This window comes from Drosophila simulans, chromosome 3L, assembly GCF_016746395.2.
Source record: "Drosophila simulans strain w501 chromosome 3L, Prin_Dsim_3.1, whole genome shotgun sequence".
Taxonomy (NCBI): Eukaryota; Metazoa; Arthropoda; class Insecta; order Diptera; family Drosophilidae; genus Drosophila; species Drosophila simulans.
Window position 1 is genome coordinate 8,939,922 of NC_052522.2, and position 21,644 is coordinate 8,961,565.

Consider the following 21,644-nt stretch of genomic DNA (forward strand, 5'->3'; position numbering starts at 1 on the left):
TTTCTTATATGGGGACCCCCCCGCGGGGAGTGTTGGTAGTAGTAGTAGTAGTAGTAGTAGTAGTGGTATCGGTAGTAGTAGGAGGAACCGACGTCTCATAGTAGTAGTAGTACTTGTGTGTGATGGGTCAGGTAATGCCCTAAAAGATCGGAGCACAATTTTTTAAGTTGTGTGTGATTTTCGTACATATCCTTTTCGAAACGCGACAATCGAAAGAGCTCTATATAAAATATATATATGAAGTGTTTGGTTTTCGTTCGTTCAATCGTTCGTAGGTTGTTGGTGATGTTTACGCTCGCTTCATTAAAATTATAATACTGGCATTTCCTATTTGTTGTTTTTTTTTTTTTTTTTGTAAACGTTCAACAGGCGACATTAGCAACAGGTCAATGGAGTACTACTTACATCCGCTTGCAGTCTTTGCGCCTCCTGCTCCGTCTCGAAGGTGACGAATCCGTAGCCCTTGCTCACGCCTGCTCGATCCACGATGATTTTGGTGCTCTTTACCGTGCCATAGGCGCTGAAGACGCGGGTTAGATCGGCCTCGGTGGTATCGCCGCTAAATGGGAAAGATTTGGATTAGTTGGATCTTCCAACAAGTTGTTTAAAGCTTTTAGAACCAATGGAAAATCTCCTTTCAGCATTTCAATTTAGTTAACTAAAGCAATTATTTAGTAATTAAGCATGGCTTCCTTTTTTTATCAGCATATACCTTACTGAAAGCTAGAATTAGTTTACCCCTTAGAAATTTGATTTACATTCTTGGAAATATTTCTAAGAGATTTTCCTTCTAGAACTAAAGCATGCCTTTGCAAGGTTTCCGAGAATCGGAGGACAGAGGAGCTGGCAGCCCTTTGAAGACCATCTCACCTGATGCCACCCACAAAGATGCGATTGGGTATTAGTGTGCCGTATTTGGGCGCCGCCAGGGGCGTCTCCAGTCCTCCGCCGGGCGTTGCCGATGGAGGCGGCGCTGCTGCTATCTTGTGCATCTCAGCGGGTGTCGTCTCCAGACGAAAGTTGGGTGCTCCGAAGGGCAGAATCTTGAGGCTGTTTCTGGAGATTGGGGGTGCGCGCTGGCCGAAAAACTTCTTGTCGCTGCCGTTCGCTGGATCGAGCGGCTCCGGTGTTTTGCAATTTATATTGTTTTTTGGGTACGGCGGAGGTTGTATTAGATCAGCTCAAAACGAATCAGATCGAATCGGATCGGATCGGATTGGATTGAATGACGGTTATGCGACGGCTGGGGCTATTGAGATGTCTTTCACTGGTTTACTTGTAGCACGCATGTATACAGTTGGCTGTACTTCTTGCTGAAAAAGTCAAACAATCAAACGCTAAATTAGTTGAGCTCATTAATAAACCATTAAAATAATCAGCCACATGGCTAGCAAAACGAATCGAGTGAAAAAGAGAGCATTTAAATCTCGGAAAAAGAACAAAAAAAAAACGTAAAGAATTGCCCCCTACATTTCGAAACGAATCTATTTCTGGCACAGCCGACATATGTCACACGAGGAAAACTCAGCGCAGGCAGGCTGCTCTCACAGATACGCACCCATACACAGGCGGCGAAAACTAGAGGTAGTAGTCGTCGTCGGGCACCATGTGTGCACCATAAATTCACCTTCAGAAGCGGCAGCGAGACAACTAAATAGCACAGAGAGTTTAATTTTAACAGCAGCCGCAGCAGCAGCAGCAGCAGCAACATCACAGCCGCAGCAGCAACAATAAACTTGCCTTGTCAACAACACGGTTTGAACAATTTTTTTTTGGGCCACACGAGAGGCAAGTGCACATGGGAGTATACATATTATAATAGTTTCTTACAGCAGTTGTTATTGATTTTACCATGATTATGTAGATTAAATAGAACATTCGTGATAGGATATGACAGGTTTTTCCCTTGCAACACACTTTCCCAATCAATTAGCTGACCACAATTTTCTCGCTGTGCAGTTAGAAAATTATATGTACGTGTTGCTATGAGCTGCAGATGCCCATTATAATTCCGATCGAGGAAACTTCTACATGCACTTATTTGAGTTCGAGTTGAGTACATATATATTCGCAGCCTTCGTCAAACATTTCATTTAGATGTGTGTATCTGCTGCTTGTTGTAGATGATGTTTGCATGTTCTGGGCGTCGCATGTTTGTTGGCCCCATATTCGTATGCAAGTAGTATTCAGACCCGAGTGGCCAATATCGCATGTAGGTATCCCTGGCCATATCGTCACTTGTATCTCAATCCGTGGTGGTATCCGTATCTGGCTCATCGATGATGGGCGACGCGCTCCATTGCCCGCCGTGCTGGTCGCTTATCGCCGGGCATTTATCTCTGAACGGAGCGTTCCCCCCCAGAATTGACAACTGTCCGGCGGTCTGATGGCCCCCGACTGTCCGGCAATCGGAGTTGTGTACGGGCGGATTTCGATTGGAGCACACACACATAGCAGCAATGAAAACATAATTAAATTTTCATTAACAATGAAAATGTCAAAATTGTTTGCGCTCGCGTTGAAATTGTGCTATGCCAGGCATTTCAATTGTACGTCCGACTTCCCGATCGATTTAAAGATATTTGTATGTGCACAGAAAGCCGGATGCACGTATGAGATATCCATTTAATGGACTGTGTGGGAAAGTTGTTGGCAACACGTGATTGTATGGCTCTATTTCGACCCATTTTCCATATCTCAAACAAATAAATTAGCGAAATATAAGTGCTCGTATAAATCACGGTAATAAATTTTCTTAGATGCAATTAAAACAAAATCCGTACATATGCCTAAATGCAAAGCCAACTAAAAGATATGTATATCTTCCGCTCATTAAAACGCGTCACAATTCCAAAATTGAGAAAAACACATATTTTTAGAAATGAGAAAAACAAAATCAAATGACGTTGTCCGCAGGAATATAGGAATACATATGTATGTACATTTCGTCTGGCGATTTTATAAATACACGCCAGATTGGCTTTGGGCAACAGAAAATTGTGAAAAACTAAAAGCTTTGCCATATAGATTTTCTTGGCTTCTCGAGCGGATGTGGCCAGCATAAAGTGGGTGAGGCGAAAGCTGATTGTGCCGATGGCTAAGTGCCCCTGACATGATTCATGATGAGCCAAGATGAGCGGGCACAGGGCGAGTGCTCATGATTTATGTGCGGCTCTTAATTATTTACAATATTATGAAATTATTTTTGAGAACTTTATTCCTGCGCATTAGCAGAATTGATGATGGCAGGATAGTAAAACGGTGACAAAGAGAAAATGCCGAGCAGTGCCAGCAGCTGAATTATTAAAATCTTCATTACTCCCGGCCATGGCAACTGCGGAAAAGCGACAACAACACCACTGGTAACAGCAACAGCAACAGCAGCGACTGAGGTCAGCCGGAAAATCACGGAGTCAGGTCCGGAGCGGAGCTACTACTACTGTGCGCAGCATGACAACGACGGCGATATCAATGGAATTTAATCAACAGCAGCCGCCAGCTGAAAACTCTCACACAATCCCCCACCCGCAACCCACATCTATGCATCCGTTCATCCATCCAGCCATCCAGCCATCCACCCACGGAGCTGTCAGTTAGTCGGGCATTCAGTCATTCATTCAGTCAGTCAGTCAGTCGAGGTGCTCGTTCTCGTGCTCAACAATATTGCAAAATTCCACGTGCGAAAATTGCGCGAGTAATGCCAATGGAAACAGGAACCGTCAAAGAATTTTATATTACCAAAAGAGGAAAAGAGTTTGTGCCAGAGATACGAATGCTGAATGCTCAGCGATTATGATGCGAGATATGTTCTGAACAATAGGGTTGAGGGGTATACAGTATACAGTAAAAACAGCCAGAGAATTTTACGCTCCTAGGGGGTTAAAAATCGCGTTTAATTACGAAATTTTGAAAGAACCACAGCTATGCTATGAAAAGATGGGGAAAATGCCACAGATACGATGTTATCACTGGAGAATGCTTATAGAATGAAGATATGTCAGAACTATGGAATAATGTTAAAAGGTATTGCAGATCTGGAAAAATTATAACTTTAAACAGAAAGTAGAAGAATTCCATCAACATACAAATTTAACGCACTACAAGATGAATAACAATACAATCCATAACAATGGGGTATGCACAAGGATGATTTAATTTGCAACAGCGTAAATGGAGAAATAATTCCCAATTCGTTAACAATCTGCAGTTCAATATTTGATATCGCAGGGATTAAAAAAACATTTTGCTAGCTGGTTGGAATTTTCGGTTCGTTTTTATGTCCGTTTTTGGCACATTTCAAGCGTAACTTGGGCAATTAGGGCAATGCAATTAGTGAGCGCCAAACTATTGAATAACCAGACTGCGTAGCCAGTTGGCCGGGGCAAAACGGGCAGCAAAGTGGGCGTATGGGCGAGAGTGAAAAAAAGTGGGCGGGGCAGTGGGAAAGTCGAGTCGACGTAAAGCAGAGCAGTTGCTGAAGAGAGTGCAAGTTTGACCTATAAAATGGCAACGTGGGCGCGCTTCACTTGGCACAGATACGAAGAAGTAGTAAGCAAAAAAAAAAAAGGGAAATGAAGCCAACACACAACTGTGGCAAGAAAAACGTGGCGAAGCCCAAAGGAGAAGGGAAGGAAATTAAAGGGAAAGGGCAAGGTGAGTGGTAAAAACCGTAACAGCAGCAACCGAAACCGGAAGGAAGGCGAGCGGGGAAAGGACTCCAAAGGCGTTGGAACTATTTTAAACCTAAACTGCCCACAAGGGACAGACAGCCGAGAACCATACGCCGAAAAAGATAAGAAACAAACCGAGTTTTCCCTACCGTGCTCCAACTGTATTGCATTATAGTTGCATATGCACACCTGCATCCCTGCGAGTGTGTGCGAGTGTGTATCTGTGTGTATAGGTAAGCGTCCTTGCCAAAAACAATAAAGAGCAGACCCCAAGGCGAGCGATAAACGCTGACACAGCGAAAGCGCAGAGCCAAACCTCTGCGAAACAGGACGAAATGCGCCTGGCACTATGCTGCACAAAATATGGGAGCGTACACAGGGAAAAGCGAAAGGATATCGATTGCAAGTGCTCCAGCTCCTTGCTGTGTAGGTTCTCAATTATACAGCATATATTTTCATTTCATAAGAACTAAATGTGCATCACGATTTCAATAGTTTTCAAAAGAGTTTAAAATATAAATTATCATATCATTTTATTTACAAAAGAATGTATTCCTTTATTTTGCGTTTACTATTTTGCGCAACATTTTTTGCAGTACATGGAGAGGTGGTACAAAACAAGGATGCAGGATAAATCCTTTAACTCGCCAGGTGCGGACGAGCAGGGCAGACGACTCCCGTATCCTCAGTTGGCCAGATAAGCGTATCCAAGTCACATAAGGACAATTAGCCAGCTCAGGCTCAAAGAGTTTAAGAGGCCATAACTGCCGACGTGGTGGTGGGGATAAGCCAATGGCAGGAGGTTGGGTGGTGGAAATTAGGAGCGGGCGGGAAAAGCGGGCGAGGAAATCATGTTGATGGCTGAGGCATGACGATGACGTTAAAGCGTACGTGTTGGTGAATAACTTAAAACGAAAGAAAGTCAGTGGGTGAAGATGAACTGAAGAGGAGAACGGGGTCAGAGGAGCAGATGGGTGGGTGGTGGGTGCTCTGTGGGCTGTGGGGAAAGCAAAGGTCAATTGAAGTTGCGGTGCTAAAACTTTGAGAAGGCAGCGAAAGAGCAAGAGTCAGAGGAGCCAAGTCAAGTGGAAAGCGGGAAAGCGCAAAACAGGCTCAAACACACACACACACACTCATGTATAGCCAAGGATGCACTGACTGACAGTGCGCCGGAAGTGGAAGTGCACCCCCGCGCCCGTCCCCTCACCTGGCAAAAAATAAGAAGAAAAAATAAAAGAAGGAAAAACTGCTGGCTGCCTTTCGCCTACATGTTATACAATCCTTGAGTGCGGCGAGCGAGGACGAAGCTTTTGGGTGTCAGTCAAGTGAAAGGAAATTGTAGCACATCAGGATGTAGGAGCACGGGGATGGTGATGGGCATGGGCTTGGGCTTTGATAATGGGCAGAGGAGAAGACGAAGGGCCAGACAAACCAACAGACAAACATCATCATGATCATCATTGCAGGCTCGGCGGCCTCAGCAGCTAAATTGATGGCCTGCCATCAGGGTATCCATCCCACATCAGCGTTATGCCACCCACACCCCGATTCGTATGTATATGTGGCACAGAAAAATCCATAATCCTCGGCAGAAGCTGAAGGAGCAACCAAAGCAGAAGCAGCAGCAGCACCAGCAGCAGCAGCAAAAGGGAAACGCCAAACTACAAAAGCGCGAGCACAAATTGCCACTGTGTCAGTAAATCCACTCACACATATGTCCGTAACATATATCCTCTTGCTGTAAACACAGACCTATATGTACTATATACCAGATATATTTGCAAAGCCAAAAACTTGTTTGAAACAATGAAACTTTTGTGCTTGTGCCATGCCTTGCTGTACTGTGCTTCGCCAGTGTCCAACTTCTCGTATTTGTGTTAGTTTTATTTCTGGCCCTTGTCCAATATTTGCCCCGAGTCGCAGTAACTTAAAGTCTGTTGGAATTAATTTCAAGCAAATATATACACAAAATCCCATCTAACTCATGCCCTCGTCCTTTAATCTATATGTACGTACGTATGTAGTATATGTATGTGTGTTTTTGTGTGGTGTGGAAAAAGTTTCGGTCGGATGATTTATTGCCACTTCAGCTGCGGGAGACCGACAACGCTGCGTATGAGCGATGGCTGATGCCCTCCCAGTTCGGATTATTGTCTATGCTGACAAAGGATTTAAGCGGAATTTGATACAGACGCAAGTGGAGAGCGAAGGACGAAAGCTGATGCGAAGCCATCCATTAAATGCTACGGCAAATTAAGTCATTAAAAAACAATTTTTGAACGAGCCAAAGGGGCGTATACGCAATTTGCCAAAGAAGCAGGTGGAACTGCCGAAATATAAATATGCAAATTCGGCATTTTCCAAGTGGAGACAGCCATAAAAATGCAATCACACAAAAAGCAAAAGAAAAGCCAAAGGAAATGTAAAAGCCAAAGGCGGCCACCGAATAAGAAAAAGTGAAAAGAAATGACGTAAAAGTGTGACTCAAAAGACGGGTGGGTTTACAAAATCGGGGGGTTTTTGGGGGGGCTTTAACTTATTGTGTGTGTGTCTGTATACATAGTTGGGGGCGTGAAGACGCTGCCAACTATTTCTGTAGACGCAGCTGAATGTGCCACTGCTGCTGCCTCCTTTGTTGCCATCGTTTCCTAGGCCAAAAGCATGAAATTAAAATGCGAAAATGCAGACAATGGCTCGGCCGAAAGAGATGGCAATAGCTATAAAGAGCCGCACTCGGAAAAATAAGCAATTCTTAAATGTTTTCTATTTAGCGGTGTTTTAAATAAGTAAACTATGTTTAGAGATCTGCTCCACTGTATTTTAGCAACTCATTTAATTGTATACGATTAATATGAAAGTAATTTTTCCGAGTGCATTCGCGTATCTACACGAATTCGTGTGACTGTATTTGTGTGTAAAAGTGAAAAAGCGCAGCTGAGCACGTCATTCTCAAAGGCAGTGCACCTCCAGGCTTCTGCTTTTTGTTGGTTTTGACTCACTTCAATCATTTCGTTTGAGAACTTTCATCCATATGCATATGCATGCGAATACTATGTACCTGCATCCGAAAGTACGCGAATGTATCTGCATCCGCAGCTGTCTCGCTGCTCGAAAAATGTGCGACCAACATTTTTTGTATTGTTTTGAACAGCGGCGTTCTTTTGCTCAATTCTTTTTGGCAACGTTTTTGGGCCGAATTGCGCCTTAAATTCATTGCAGTTAAGCTACGTTTGTCGACCCAGTTAAGAGATCTAAATCTAATGAAAAATACTAACTTATCAAAAGTTATGCAAATGAGATTCGCACATGATATGCAACTTGGATAAGGGAATTTCTAAATATCCGAGAGATGCACAACATACCTACAACCATTGGCATTTGCGCCCACACAAATGTGTGCGTTTCCTCTCAAGTTAATGAAATATTTCAAGTTGCCAACTCGCATAAAACCGATGTGTGTATCTGCATTTGCATGAGCACCAATATCTCAGCGTGCGCCTCGTGTATCTGCGTGAGTGTGTGCTATTGTAGTTGCCATGCTTGTTAAGATATTTTTGGCTTAACTACATTGCCTGGCCAAGATTAGGAGAGATGGCGACAAAGCCATGAAAGTTTCACCCGGGAAATAACAATCATCATTTCGAGCAGCGTTAAATTTACTCAATTAGCAGCTGCCTAATATCATCAAGTTGTAAACAAAATAAACGAAACACCCAATTAGCCTTTTGAGAACAGGAAAGCAATTCAATGAATGAACGATTGAAATGATGAGTAAACAAATCTTTGTTAATCACTTTTGCTCCCCACTTAAAATTCCCCAGAGCTACCGAAATTATTACTATTTAATGGATCAGAAATCGTTCGATAAATGTATCTCTTAAAATACAAAATTGTTTTTCCATACGAGATAAGATTCTTTGAATGAGCATTTAAATTGCTTAGGCGATGAACAAACGTGCGTGATAGCTCAATTTAAAACTATGCATTCTTTTTAACTAACTATAATTTACGCACCATAAGCATTTAAGAATCGAAACTTTGTCTATCGATGCGATGGCAAATTACTTTGAAGCTGAACGAAAAGTTCTCACATTAGTCGAGTGGAAACTTTTGTCAGGTGGCGCAAACTCAATTTCCATATGCATTATGCATCTGTATCTGAATTTGTATCTGAATCTCGCTATCTGCGTCTTGGTGTGTGCATCCGCTGGTGGGCAGTGCAAACGATTTGAGAACCGTGAAAATATGCAGATAACTAATATTAACTTTTTGTTCGAATGCATGAATGAAGCGTGGAAACGGAATAGTTGTAAAAAGCGAAAAAAAAACAGAATCAGCTCGTTAGCTGAATGAATGAATGAATGGGAAGAGAACCGAGCCACGACTCGCTTCAATGCAGCTCCAGTGGGTTCGAACCCCGAAGCATATGCAAAAAGCTAAAATAATTGCTCCGTTTGAGACCCGCCGATGTGGAGAGCAGTAGGAATTGGGAGCAGAGCAGAGCAGTGCGTGCAGCACAGTCCGGTTCTATTTATGGCCACACTTTTCAAATCCCCCAACGAATGGCGGCCATAAAAGCCGCACGCAGTTGACCCACACATGCTGACATGGGGCCTCGGCCCTCTTAGCATATAGATTATTCAGGTGGGTGTGTCCAAATGGTGTAGCTGTATCTGTATCTGTGGCTGTAGTAACTCTGCCCCTAGCTTTGTATCTGCATCTGTATGTGTATGTGTGCACATCTATATCGGCATCTGACTGAATCCGTAGTGCTCTCTAGTCTGTATTCCGATTTTGCGGTTGTGGGTCTGTCTGCCTGCGTTGCGGTCCAAATGGTCAGCGCCACGGTAGAGTGCAAGTTTGGTTACCGTTTGGTGACCATTTTGCATCTGGGCCAACACGCATCGAACCCAAACTGTTACCGAAAAACGTGAACCCTAAAATCGTAGCAGTACAAAGTATATATATGAACTATATACACAGTAAAATGCCATATGATCTAAACCTTAATTGAAAGCAATGTATCTATGATGTGCACAGCATATGTATTTATTGGAAACACAATGGCTATATCTACACGAAACTACACACACACGTTAAGATAAGATCTCAAAGAACTCAATGTCGGAAATCTGGTGATGGTTTTTCCATTGTGTAGGCAAAAAAGCTTGCTTCACGCATAGCGGGGGTATTAGTTTGATTTGTGAAAAGTCAAAGCTTAAAGGCATTTCCTCGCCTTGTTTCCTTTTGACACAGATTTTCTTTATGGCCTTAACCCACCACCGCCACATGTATACATATATGCCACACCCCCCCCCCCCCCCCCCCCCCACCCCCTTTTAACCCTTCTTTTTTAGTCTTGAACTTTGACTTCGTTTACGACATTCTTCTTCGCAGTCTGCCAGCACCAAGTTTAGTTTGCCAGCTGTAGCTGGCTATATCCAGCGAGAATCGTTTCGATAACCGAGCGCCTCTGGCGGGCATATTATATATTTTTATTGCCAACGGCAGCCGCCGTCAAAAATGGGCGTGTCGCCGCCCCCTTTCTTCGCCCGCGAACAGCTGTCGACAATGATGGCAGAGCAGAGCAAAAGACTTTTCGCCATTTTTGTATCTTTAGCGAGAAAATTAAATGAAAACATACTATACTTTATAGGCAAAAGTACTTTAGCTCTTTTGGCATTCGCGTGCGTGTGCGAGTGTGTGTGTGTGTGTGTTGTCGCCGCTTATAAAGAAAAATCTCTCGAGTAACAAGGCGGAGGATTCACTTGTGGCCTAGGCGACAGAAAAAGAGCTAAGGAGGCGGTGACGGGGCTCGGGTGAAAATGAATATTGAAGAGCGGAGCGCATTATAATTTTAGATTTATGTACAGGGTGTCCCAGACAGGGAACTGGGTAACTCGGAGAACTGGGAGGATGGTAGTATGAAGCCCAGCGTCGGCATGACAGCCATGGGGAATACTTATTTATATTTATGTAAGCCGAAAAGGCAGGCGGACTGCCAAAATAAGAATTACGGCATTGAAAGCTTAAAGCAGTGCTTGAGTGCTGGAAAAGCTGGATCACGGAATGATACACCCCCAAAAAACCCCCTGGATGATGATGCTGCTTGATATTCGGAAAATGTCGCCTGGCGGCGTATCTTATTTGAAGTCTACACAGCGGAAAAGCTAAGTATTAAAATTGATAGGAGAAGTGTTGTATATATTTGCATTTTTTATGTATGAATGCTCCGTAATGAAACAGAAATGTTATGAATATAAATATATCTATCTAAAGATCATCGCTCAATTACATGTACATGTGGTTTTATGGGTTTAAATTAGCTTTTATCTATTTGTTTGTGAATTTCAAACGTAAAACAAATTTCCTCAAGTTTAAGATTGGATTCCTAAATGAATTAAATGTTACCCGGATTAAATTTTGCAAGAAATTCCTTTAGCATACTTAGTTGAAATGTTTTTCCGCTAGCAAACAAATCAATCGGAATGTTGGGGCACCCTCTAAGCTAAATGTCTGAGGGAAAATCTGTATCCCCAGGCGACACTTCTCATTGGTTCGGTTTTCTGTTTTCCCTGTCACTTTTCCCCCGCTTTCCCGCTTTTCCCGCCGCTCCCAAAAAATCTTATTAGATTTGTCTTGAGATGCTCGCGAGTAAATCCGTCGCGTGGGTTATTTCGAAACGGTTGGCATTTTTCACAGTTCTTTATGCGACTTTTTGATTCCCGAGCATTTCATCACAGAATGCAACTAAAAATACATTGCACATATATATTTTACCTCTTTTCTGTTTTCCTTGCCTCGTTTGCGGCAGCAGACGAAAAAAATCAAGTTTAAAACTTTCCGCTCGATGTGATTTTTCACGTTTTTGACTTTGATTCACTTATTGGCTGGATTGCTTTTTTACTTTTCGCCGTTGTTCAAACTTAACAATTGGATCTTTAAAGATAAAAATTAGCACCTGTTTTGTTGCGGAACGTTTGCGCTTTATGAATTTCAACAATTATTTTGCATAATAATTAGGTTTTTATCACTTTTCGATGATTTTGATGCTCTCGTTTTTTTTTTTCAGCTGGGCTACTGCAAGGCAAATACAATTTTTGGATTTAGATCTGGGTTTACTGGTATTTAACTTCTTTTTTTTTTTGTTTGGGTGGCGCTGGTGTTGTTTGGCATATCGTTTAGCCACTCATCAAATGGCAGTTAAAAAGGCCAACGAGCAAAAATTTGAATAAACAAATTCTCTAGCTTTCTCTGCCGCACATTTGAATGGGAAAATTGTGAGGGAGCTATGTGTGGGCTGGGGAATGTGGACAAAGGGTTGTAGCTATGCGAGTTTCCTGCTATTGCTATTGCGGCTGCTGCTCCTGTTTTTGTTGTTGTTGTTGTTTATGGCCATTACGTATACGCAACGTGTGCGAAAAAGGCAACATACGAGGAAAATGTGGGGGAGGCGAGTGTTATAGTTGGGGGTAGAAAACGAGCGAGAGAGATTCGTTGATATGGTTGTGACTATTTTTTTTGAAGGTGGCACAAAAAGGGAAAAGGGGCAGGAAAGAAGGAGATTATAAAGGGACAGTAGTAGTAGGTATGAAGTAAGAGAAGTAGGGATGGGGAAGTCAAGGAAAAAAAACGGAAGTGGGCGGATTTTGCAAATGGTTTGGTATACACAAAAAATGCTGGCTAAAAACACCATAAAAAAACACAATAACAACAATAAACAAGAAACCAACTGGTATATGTCACGCATAAAAAAACACATTCTCCCTTCTGGCCAACAAAACTCTCCTTCTGGCCATAATAATTTGTTTTTCTGGCGAAAAATCCAAACTGCCGCCTTGTGAGCCCAAAATCAAGTACGTTCTCACACGATTTTCCACACACACATACGTACACACACACGCACACACAGTTTTTGATACATACAAACGTACAGCTTTTATTGTGGCTGCTAACACATCAACCTTTTGCCTTGTTTCGGGCCAAAATAGTAGTCGTTGACTTTTGTCAGCGGCCAGCACATAAAAATCTGGCTTTTTTACTTTTCCCTCTTGTTTTGTTTTTATATTTTTTATGGTTTTTTTGGCGAAAAAAACGCAGTTTAAAAATACATGGCAGCAGTTTAAAAAGCGCTTGAGAGCGAGACAGGGAGAGAGTTGGGGCAGAAAGAGAGGGCAGGCGATGTGGTAACTGTTTGTTGTCGTTATTGTTGTTAATTGTTGTTGCAGCGGCAGAAAACGCATGAAAAACTGGCACACGCACACACACACATACACACAGCGTTATAAAATGTAGAACTCTTTTTTTTTTACTTTACGTGCGACGCGAGAGTTGTGTTTTGGCCGAAAATAAGCGGAGAGCGGCGGCAACGGCGGATTTCTGTTATTTTGTATAATTCCGAAAACCCGAAATCGAGAAGTGTTGCAATCTCAACGACGGTAGAACAACGACTCAGCGTCGAACGAATATAGTTTCCCGATTTGGGGGCCCCCAACTGCGCAGTCGACGTCGACAGCGGCAGCGACTGCGGCAGCACAGTTCGCTCCACTCTCTCGGGCGCTCTTTGTTGCCGCGCGCTTGCTCTCTTTGATAGAAATCCAAGGGATGCAACGATGCACGTGCGTTGTTTTAAGTTTGTGTTGGTGTGTGTGTGTGTGTGTTGAAAAGATTACAATAAACACATTTTAGCAATATTACATATTTGGCCTATTTATTAAACACACCTCCCACCGCCCACAACCGCCCACCGCCCATAACAACCCACTCTCTCTCAATCACATAATCTCCCGTTCTGATTAGAGTTGTTGTCGCCCTAGAAAGAGACGGCGACTGCGACGCAGCTGTACAGTGATCTAATAACGGTTAAGGTTGCGATTATCTGATTGGCACTGTGCCTTTGCTTGGGCAAATGACAATTGGAAATGCCTGTGGGCATAGTTCAAAATGGAAACTAAGTACATTCTATTGATTTCAGTTCTCATAAATAAAAATCTTTCTTTTCCTTAGTTTTAATTTTAATTTACTTAAACTCCTACGCTTGTAATTAATCGGTAAAATCGAAAATAAAGTAATTTAATCCATAAAACAACGTTTTGTTCGCATCTGCTTTATGCTAATCCCCCTGTTTTGTTTAAAATCCAGGCCAATGAGGCGTGGTGAGCAACACCTAGTTTTTGGGGCTTCTAGTTATAATACTAATTAGCCGAATTCGCTGGGTTCTGGCCGACCAACCAACTGGCGGCCCTATTGTTATTCATATGGGCCGAAAGCAGTGTGCAGCGCCGGCAGCGACTGCGAAGTTGGCAGCGACGTCAACGGTTTTGGCTGGACGGGCAGCAAACACAGTTATGTTTCGAGCTTTTTGATTCTTTACTTATTGTGCAATGATCCGAGGCAACTTAATTGCTTTTCGTTTGGGTTTTCGGCTGCGACGAGAATAGCAGTCAGTCAGTTCAGTTCAGTTTTGTTTTTCCACATATTTTCCACTTTTGAGCTCTCTTTGCGCTACGCTGCACTTCAAATGCTCAATTGTTGTCTATCAAAGGCGCACCCCCACCACCACTGCCCCCCCCCCCACCCACACCTTCACCCACTCCGTGAAACTTTGTCATTGTGGGAGGACGCATAAATAACGCCACTGATAAAAAATGGGCGAAGGGCGAGCGAATCTAAAGCTCGTAATTATGGCCAGCCAGTCCCGACCGTCCGCTAGCTAGGTAATTTTTTTTCATTTTATTTTTATCAGCTCTCAGCGCTTCACTTACATAAGCTGGAAAAAAAAGCGGAAAACACGTTGGAAAATTGCGAGAAGCGTCTGTTTGTGAAGTTGGAAAATTTGAATTTCATCAACGACGGAGCAAAGCGAAAGCAAAGACAGGCAGCGGACGAAACAATCATGATAATTAAATTGAGTTCACTGATGCGTATACTTAACATTAAATTCAAAGCCAGAAGCAATGCAAAAAAACGCTGCTGCTCTGCCCCCACAATCGTGGAAAAATATATATGAAAATCAGCAACTGCTTTAAAAAGAGTGTGTAGGAAAAAAGAACCTTCAACTGCCAGAGGTTTTGATTTCCTTCCTTTTTTGGTTTGTAGCACGAGAGGATGTGCTTGTTGTTAGAAGCGGAACAAAAAAATTATATAGGTTAGCGCTATAGCCTTCGCATCCCTATCCCAATTGGGACTTTGGGCTATATACTCGGGCATCCGTCCAGAGAGCGAGAAAAATGGCAAGAGAGACAGAGAGAGAGAGACGCGTGAGCGGCGCAGAGAAGCGAGAAAATGTGTGCCGTGTTGGGAACATGCAAATGTGGGGCGACTGCCCACGCAACACCCACTTTTCCGCCCACTAACCACCCACTGCCAACAACAATGTTGGCAAGAAAAAGGAAATATTTTTGAGTGGCTGCTCTCTGGGAAAAATATATGCACTACAAGAAACTTTGACAAACTATCATGCTTATGTACTAAACTAAAATTAGCATAGGTATTTTACACTATGAAAACAGTACAGTAATTTCGTTTCAAGTTTAAATCTTTAGAAACAGAGTACCAATCTATACAATTTTTGTATCAGTTAAATCGCATACCCTTGTTTGTGTCTGGCGAAAATCAAATTAAATATCGCCTACTTAACGTTATCAATTTAATGAGCCAAGTTGGGAATTCCCTCCTGGGGGTTGGTCAAATCGGCCATCAAAGTTGGCATGCCCCAAGCTGCGTGTGAAAAGGCAGGCGGAAAATCAAAGCCACTTTTTGCGCTCTTAAGTGCAAAAATCAAACACAAGCAACCCCCCAAGGCGAATCTCTTACGCTCTCCCCCCAATTTCTCTGCGCTTTCTCTCTCTCTCTCTCGAATCTCTCGCCCGATATTTTGCCATATCATTGGCTCTCATCACTGCTCTTCGTGTGCATTATTTATTGCTCTTATACAGCCCGAATGTTTGACGATGACGAAGGTGCTCCACTGTCAGTGTCACCACCCCCGCCCACACCCTGTAATTCCGATTCCCCCTAGCTCTCTCGCTCTCTCCCTCCACCATTCGCCACCTTTCCCTTTCGCTCCCTTGGCTGGGGCCCAGTTAACTAGTAAACCAGCAACCTATAATGGAGCCTCTTCCGCGTTGTTATCCCTATCCCACGTCGCGTATTCCCCACAGAGAGAAAAATCATCGGCCATTAGTCATGAATTCGCAACGGTTATGATGTAATGATGAATTAACTGGGGAGTTGTTTTTGGATACGTATTTGCAGTGCTCTCTACCTTGTCTAGAATAAATCTCCACCTATAAGTAGTTTCTAGAGATATCTCATGAACGAAAACAGTTGCCTTATCCATTTGAACTCTACTCAAATATTTATCATTCAAAGAGATTCTTGAGATGCAAACATATGAATGATATGATATGAATTCTTTCTCTGATTTTTCTCAGTGCACTATCCCAATTCTATCCCTTTTTCGCATCCCGGAAAATGAGCACCAGCTGTCTGCCATTTGCCTCCAATTTTCCCCATTCATGTTGTTTGTTTTGCTTTGCGCCTGACTGTATAATAAATAACTTTGAAATAAATCAAATCGGATCCTGGGCCAATGGACACATGTTAAATGGACCGAGAAATCTAAGCGGGGCATCATCACATTTTTTATTGGGTCAAAATCAACAAGAGCAGCGGCGGCGACCTTAAAACGCATTAGCAGCCGCTGTCGGCCAAGTCGTAATAATTTTATTAGCAAACATCAGAAATATAAAAATGCCGCTGCTCGGAGGCAAAAGAAAAAGAAATAAAAGCGGCTACAATTTCGAAAGGTGTTGGCTTTTTCAGAAGTTCAAATTCAAACGGCGTGTGAGGTGATGGGCGGGGAGGGGTGGGGAGCGGCTGTGACAAGTGCAGGCGTGCTCAAGGTAAAAGCGCCGCTGCCGCAGTCGCCGTCGACGCTGACAGCGCTGTCGACTGCACCTCGGTCGAAATCCGAGTGCAAGATCAAGTGAAGCGAGTGGCCGAAAAACTAGAGAGAGGCAAAACTACGAAAGCCGGAGAGCGAGCCATTTATCATTTTACATCACAAAAGATAAGCTGGCGAATAGGAGATACTCAGCATATACATATACATACATATGTACATACACGTGTAACTTAAAAAGTAACTATATATGTATAAAAGAATCTAGCTATTATTTATAAATAATAAAGCAGTTCCGCCTCTGGAAAAATCATATTAAGGCCTACGAAGAATCCCATGTTTTGAACTTATTATATTATTATAAAATTATTGTATGTATGTACTAATTTATGTACTAATTATTAATACTTCGTGATATGATTAAACGCATTTATTGTGTAGAATCTATACTAATAAGCTGTTCTATCACATTCCCTCACGTAAGTACAGGGTATTTAAGTTGGTCGCGCGGGTGACAGATGTTCTGTCTTTTTCCCACCTTCCGCCGCCCTCTCTTTCGCACACGTGCAGTGGCAGTACTTGTTGTTGTTTTGTTTTTTAGGCATTCTGGAGGCGATGGCGATGCTGTTTAGGCCGCTTTAAGTCAAGTGGCCATGCAGCGACGCCAACTGCGGCAGCGCAGCTGCGACTAGATGAAAAAGAACAAATTGACTAAGCACGAAACACGTTTTAGCCAGAGTTTTTAGCCAGACTAGCAGCTCGAATCGGAATCGGAATTGGAATCGGTGGGAGCGGGACGGCGTGTGACATACTGACCCAATTCCGGGTTTCGATTTTCTGGTTTTTCTCAAGAATACACGTTTTCCGCTGCATAAACACACACATAAGCGCACGCGGGAGCGAAAGAGGGAGAGCGGCCAAACGAGTTGCATGGCCAAGAATTTTCGCCTGGCATTTTTCATTTTCCCTGCGAGTGACATTCATTCTCCCCCCCGAAAAGCCATCCCCTTCACTGTCTTCAGGAAAACTCACCGTTAGCTGCGTCCTCCGTAGAGATTTTTCTGATTGCGTCCAAACTATACGTCGTTTCCACAGGCTGCCTTACGTTACGTCTTACGTGAGAGGGGACACAGTTTACAGTTACAGCCGTTGCGTATCATTAATATTCCTGGTGGTAAACGTTTATCCCAGATACGATGCGTTTGTATATAAGTATCTTAATATCCACAGACTATTTAATATCAATATCGATAACGTTGGTGATGAACAAGAACCAGAAGACCAAAGACGATGGGATGATGGGATTTTGCGTGATATTCTCTTGGTTTCTATTGTAATTTAATTATTTGCTCTTCTTTCTTTTCCGATATTTGGTGGTGTTTGCTTGTATATTATTGTTGTGTGTTCCGATTTAAAACAATTTTACTTGAATATATATATAGCACTAGACAACTTACTTCCTACGAATCACAATTAGAAATGAGTGTAAGGCGACGACCGAAAGTAAAACTCCCGTCAAAATGAAAAACTACGCGCCGTCTACTTGGGCGGCCGAGAAAAAACCAAAACACTGTGGCGACACACACATGTGTTTTTCTCTTCCAAAAAACCCAAAATTCCAAGGATGGTGGGGGCGATTGCAAAGGAAAATTGAAGCCAGGAAAACTCTCTCCAATATTTACCGTTCACCGTTTAGCGATATAGCACAACAAATTTAGTTCTACAACTGCTCTCGTGACGTAACGCGACGACGACTGGTGGGACTGAGTGGAAAACACAGCTACGGCGCGTAACTCTGGTCTGGTGGAAATGCGGCGCACGAATTTCACGCATTTCCCTTTTCAAAAAAGAGCAGCGAGCAGTGCGTGAGCGAGATGGGTAAAGTTGGCGGCGAACAGCTGTTGAATACCAACAAAAAAAAAATACCAAATAACGCCTTCCCCACGCCAGTGTGACCTTGGCTATGCGTGCTCTGGTCATCTTATTGATTTTCCACTTGTTGCTGCTGCTGTATCTTCTTGTAGCGAATAAAAAGCTATATCTGCACGCTGAGCTTAAACTCGACTTGAAATTTATTCTCTCGATTATTACCGGTAGAACTGGTCTCGCGGTTAAAAACCCCAGCTGCGTTCAAAGCTCCCGCACGATTTTGACTCACCAAGATCGGAGTTCTCGTGTTTTTTCGCATTTAGTTAAATTGCAGCTTTAAAACTGGCAGCACGCATCATGTCCGCAGGTCGAGTGGTTATTTACGGTGGCAAGGGAGCCTTGGGTTCGGCCTGTGTCGATCACTTTAAAGCCAACAATTATGTGAGTTACCTTTCACTCAATTATTAAATACAATTGCCTCAATGTCTATTGTTTTCCCTCGCGGCGGCTACGACCTTCACCTGGATAATCCAATCCATCAGTGGGTTGGCAGCATCGATCTGACGGAGAACGAGAAGGCCGACGTTAGCATCGTGGTGCCACGCGATGCTGCTTGGGCGGAACAGGAGGAAACGGTGGTCTCCAAGGTCGGGGAATCCCTTGCCGGCGAGAAACTGGATGCCGTCATCTGCGTTGCTGGCGGCTGGGCAGGTGGTAATGCCAAGAAGGATCTGGCCAAGAATGCCGATCTCATGTGGAAGCAGAGCGTGTGGACCTCCGCCATTTCGGCAGCTGTGGCGGCTCAGCATCTGAAGGCAGGAGGAGTGCTGGCTCTCACTGGAGCTAAGCCCGCTCTGGAGGGCACCCCCGGTATGATTGGCTATGGAATGGCCAAGGCAGCTGTCCACCAGTTGACCCGCTCGCTGGGCGCTGAGAAATCCGGTCTGCCAGCTGGTTCCCTGGCTGTATCCATACTTCCCGTAACTCTGGATACACCTATGAACCGTAAATGGATGCCGGATGCGGACTTTGGCACCTGGACTCCACTCACCGAGGTGGCCGGACTTTTCCTTAAGTGGACCCAAGATCAGGAGAGGCCCAAAACTGGATCCCTGCTGCAGCTGATCACCAAAAACGGCATTACGCAGCTTATCGCTGCCGAATAGGTTAAGAGATACAGATACAGATACGGATCCAAATAACACTTGCTAATGGAACAAGAATGCTCAAAACCATAATCTAAACGCTTTCGCTTGTACATAAACTATTCATAAATAAATCGCTGGGCGGCTTTCGATCGTTTAATGTGGTTCTGCTTACACGATTTGGGGGGCTCTGGGGATAACCTTATGAACTCGGGAGCTTAACGAGCGTTTAAAGCTTGCTTAGAGTACAATCTTTAGTTTGGTTGGTTTGGAAACTGTTTCTACGCCTTCTTCTTCTTCATAATCTTCATGAATAACACCATACCTGTAAATTGAAAGGGGAATAAACTCATTAGTATGATTAAGCAACAGTCAAACTGCAATAAATCGAACCAATTAAGAAATGTAATTTCAAACTGAGTCACGGCAAACTTGTTTACTTGGAATAAGTTAATTGACTCGCAGCGTTTTCTCAAATAATAATAATAATAATGGAATCTTATATCTATTTTTCAGTTTTTGTTCTTGTATTGAATATTTATAATCTTGTGTTTAACATATTCAAGAAACTTGTGCTATAAACGTCTTGAAATCTGTTTTGTTGAGTTGGATATGTTAAGGTGGTTTATATTTTTTAAGTAAATGAATGGGGATTTGCCAAGAGGGGTTCTTCTCTTGCAGCTTAAACAAAACTTCCACAAAATTCGATGACTCACCTATAAAGGTGGCAATTACAAAGGCAATCATCAGCCACAGCCAGCACTTGTAGGCTTTTTTCGAATGCTGCTCCAGTTTCTCAGCCTCTTTTCCTAGCGAATTGATATTGCGATCCGCCATTCCGGCGGAACGTGACACAACCTCCGTGTCTCTCCGGATAATCTTATTGGCGGTCTCCGTCTGTTCCTTCAAGTTCCGAGTCAGCGAGAGCATGTGCTCGGTGATCTTCTCCTGGGCATTCGTATAATACTTGGCAGCCTGGTTCATGTTTTCACCAGAAGTTTCCTGTACGGTTGTGCTTCCGGAACTGGCAGACGACTCATCTGCTCCTCGACGTCTTCGCAGGGCATCGGCATCTAAAATAAATGTTTTTTAAGTTTTGAATTGATTTAAAAATTAATCAAGGGCTTTTTACAGATGTAACAGCAAAAGTTGTTATTAAGAAATTTTAAAATAAGTGCAAAAAGTTTGTTAATTCTTTATTACCCTGCAGCAGTTCCTTTCGCAGTTCGTTGTGATATTTGGTGTTTTGCAGCTGCCTCATTTCTTTCAGTGCATTTTCCCCTGTTTCACTGACGGATGAGGATTGTGGAGGAGTCTTTGTAGTGGCACCGGGAACGTCCGTATATCCGGTGGATATTTTAAGTGCCTGTAGGCGCTCCAAGTAGCCCGGGATACGTTTGGCACTCTGCGGATCGCCCATCGCCTCCAGCTCGGCGAGCATTGTGTCCAGGGACTTGATGAACTTCTGCAGCCGCCAGAAGTTCTGCTCGCTTTTGGCCAAATCCTCGCAGTTGGTCAGCAGGGTGCGGATATTTACATTTAGCTTCGTGGCCATTTTCAAGGGGAAAACATGAAGACAACAAAGTACAAATTCCTAAATTAAAATACCAGGTCGAAACCCATTTGATGTCAGCAGCTGGTCCTATTAGACGGCGATAGAAACTTATCGATAGGTGTCGTGAGTAGTGGTGGAAAATTATTGGGGATGTGTATGTAAAATGTAAAACGTAAAAAGACAATCAAATAAACTTAAAAACCTGTAAAAATTTAATTCTTTAAAGTATTAAAAAAATCATATGTAACCAATATGCCATATTCATAAAGGTTTTAAAAAATCATATGTAACCAATATGCCATATTCATTGTGAGGTTTTAGTACATGTCCACTTTCTAAAAATGTCGTTATGCATTTATATTATTTCTTGCATACTCTTGGGCGCGACTCGAAAATCTTATCAAACCTCTTGGCCAATATCTGAAGTTATCAATTAAGCCGTTTTTGATAGCCACAGCATATGAGTAGTTTCATGCAAACGCACATTTTTGTTAGCAGTT

The 21,644-nt window shown here is 43.1% G+C and overlaps 3 protein-coding genes across 12 annotated transcripts in view; 1 reads left to right on the forward strand and 2 right to left on the reverse strand.

Moving 5' to 3' along the window:
- Positions 1–18,196, reverse strand: part of LOC27207730 (protein boule) — a 30,296-nt gene extending 12,100 nt beyond the window's left edge. For 2 of the 10 annotated variants that reach the window (XM_039293559.2, XM_039293566.2), the window contains exons 1-3: positions 17,608–18,183; positions 871–1,313; positions 406–559 (exon numbers count right to left, since the gene is read on the reverse strand). In XM_039293559.2, the coding sequence (XP_039149493.1) occupies positions 406–559; positions 871–992 (276 nt within the window). In that variant the 5' untranslated portion in view covers positions 993–1,313; positions 17,608–18,183. Of the gene's footprint in view, positions 1–112; positions 140–405; positions 560–870; positions 1,314–11,450; positions 11,751–12,982; positions 13,154–17,607 lie in introns of those variants that run through there. The other 8 variants (XM_039293564.2, XR_006541812.1, XM_039293560.2 and 5 more) reach the window with 7 other exon arrangements.
- Positions 18,197–18,557: 361 nt separating this feature from the next.
- On the forward strand, positions 18,558–19,749 carry LOC6737384 (dihydropteridine reductase). Its single transcript, XM_002084186.4, has 2 exons — positions 18,558–18,885; positions 18,987–19,749. The coding sequence occupies exons 1-2, from the start codon at positions 18,802–18,804 to the stop codon at positions 19,608–19,610; spliced, it is 708 nt and encodes a 235-aa protein (XP_002084222.2). The 5' UTR covers positions 18,558–18,801; the 3' UTR covers positions 19,611–19,749.
- Positions 19,712–21,270, reverse strand: LOC6737386 (vesicle transport protein USE1). Its single transcript, XM_002084188.4, has 3 exons — positions 20,793–21,270; positions 20,306–20,662; positions 19,712–19,914 (listed from the first exon to the last, which is right to left on the reverse strand). Exons 1-3 carry the CDS (start codon positions 21,142–21,144, stop codon positions 19,871–19,873), a joined length of 753 nt encoding a protein of 250 aa, XP_002084224.1. The 5' UTR covers positions 21,145–21,270; the 3' UTR covers positions 19,712–19,870.
- Between the last annotated feature and the right edge of the window lie 374 nt (positions 21,271–21,644).

Coding starts and splice junctions, on each gene's coding strand:
- LOC6737384 (XM_002084186.4), top strand. CDS start 18,802: ATGTCCGCAGGTCGAGTGGTTATTTACGGTGGCAAGGGAGCCTTGGGT. Junction 18,886..18,986: donor ACTTTAAAGCCAACAATTAT/GTGAGTTACCTT, acceptor CCAATCCATCAG/TGGGTTGGCAGCATCGATCT.
- LOC6737386 (XM_002084188.4), bottom strand. CDS start 21,144: ATGGCCACGAAGCTAAATGTAAATATCCGCACCCTGCTGACCAACTGC. Junction 20,663..20,792: donor GCGAAAGGAACTGCTGCAGG/GTAATAAAGAAT, acceptor CATTTATTTTAG/ATGCCGATGCCCTGCGAAGA. Junction 19,915..20,305: donor TGTAATTGCCACCTTTATAG/GTGAGTCATCGA, acceptor TTCAATTTACAG/GTATGGTGTTATTCATGAAG.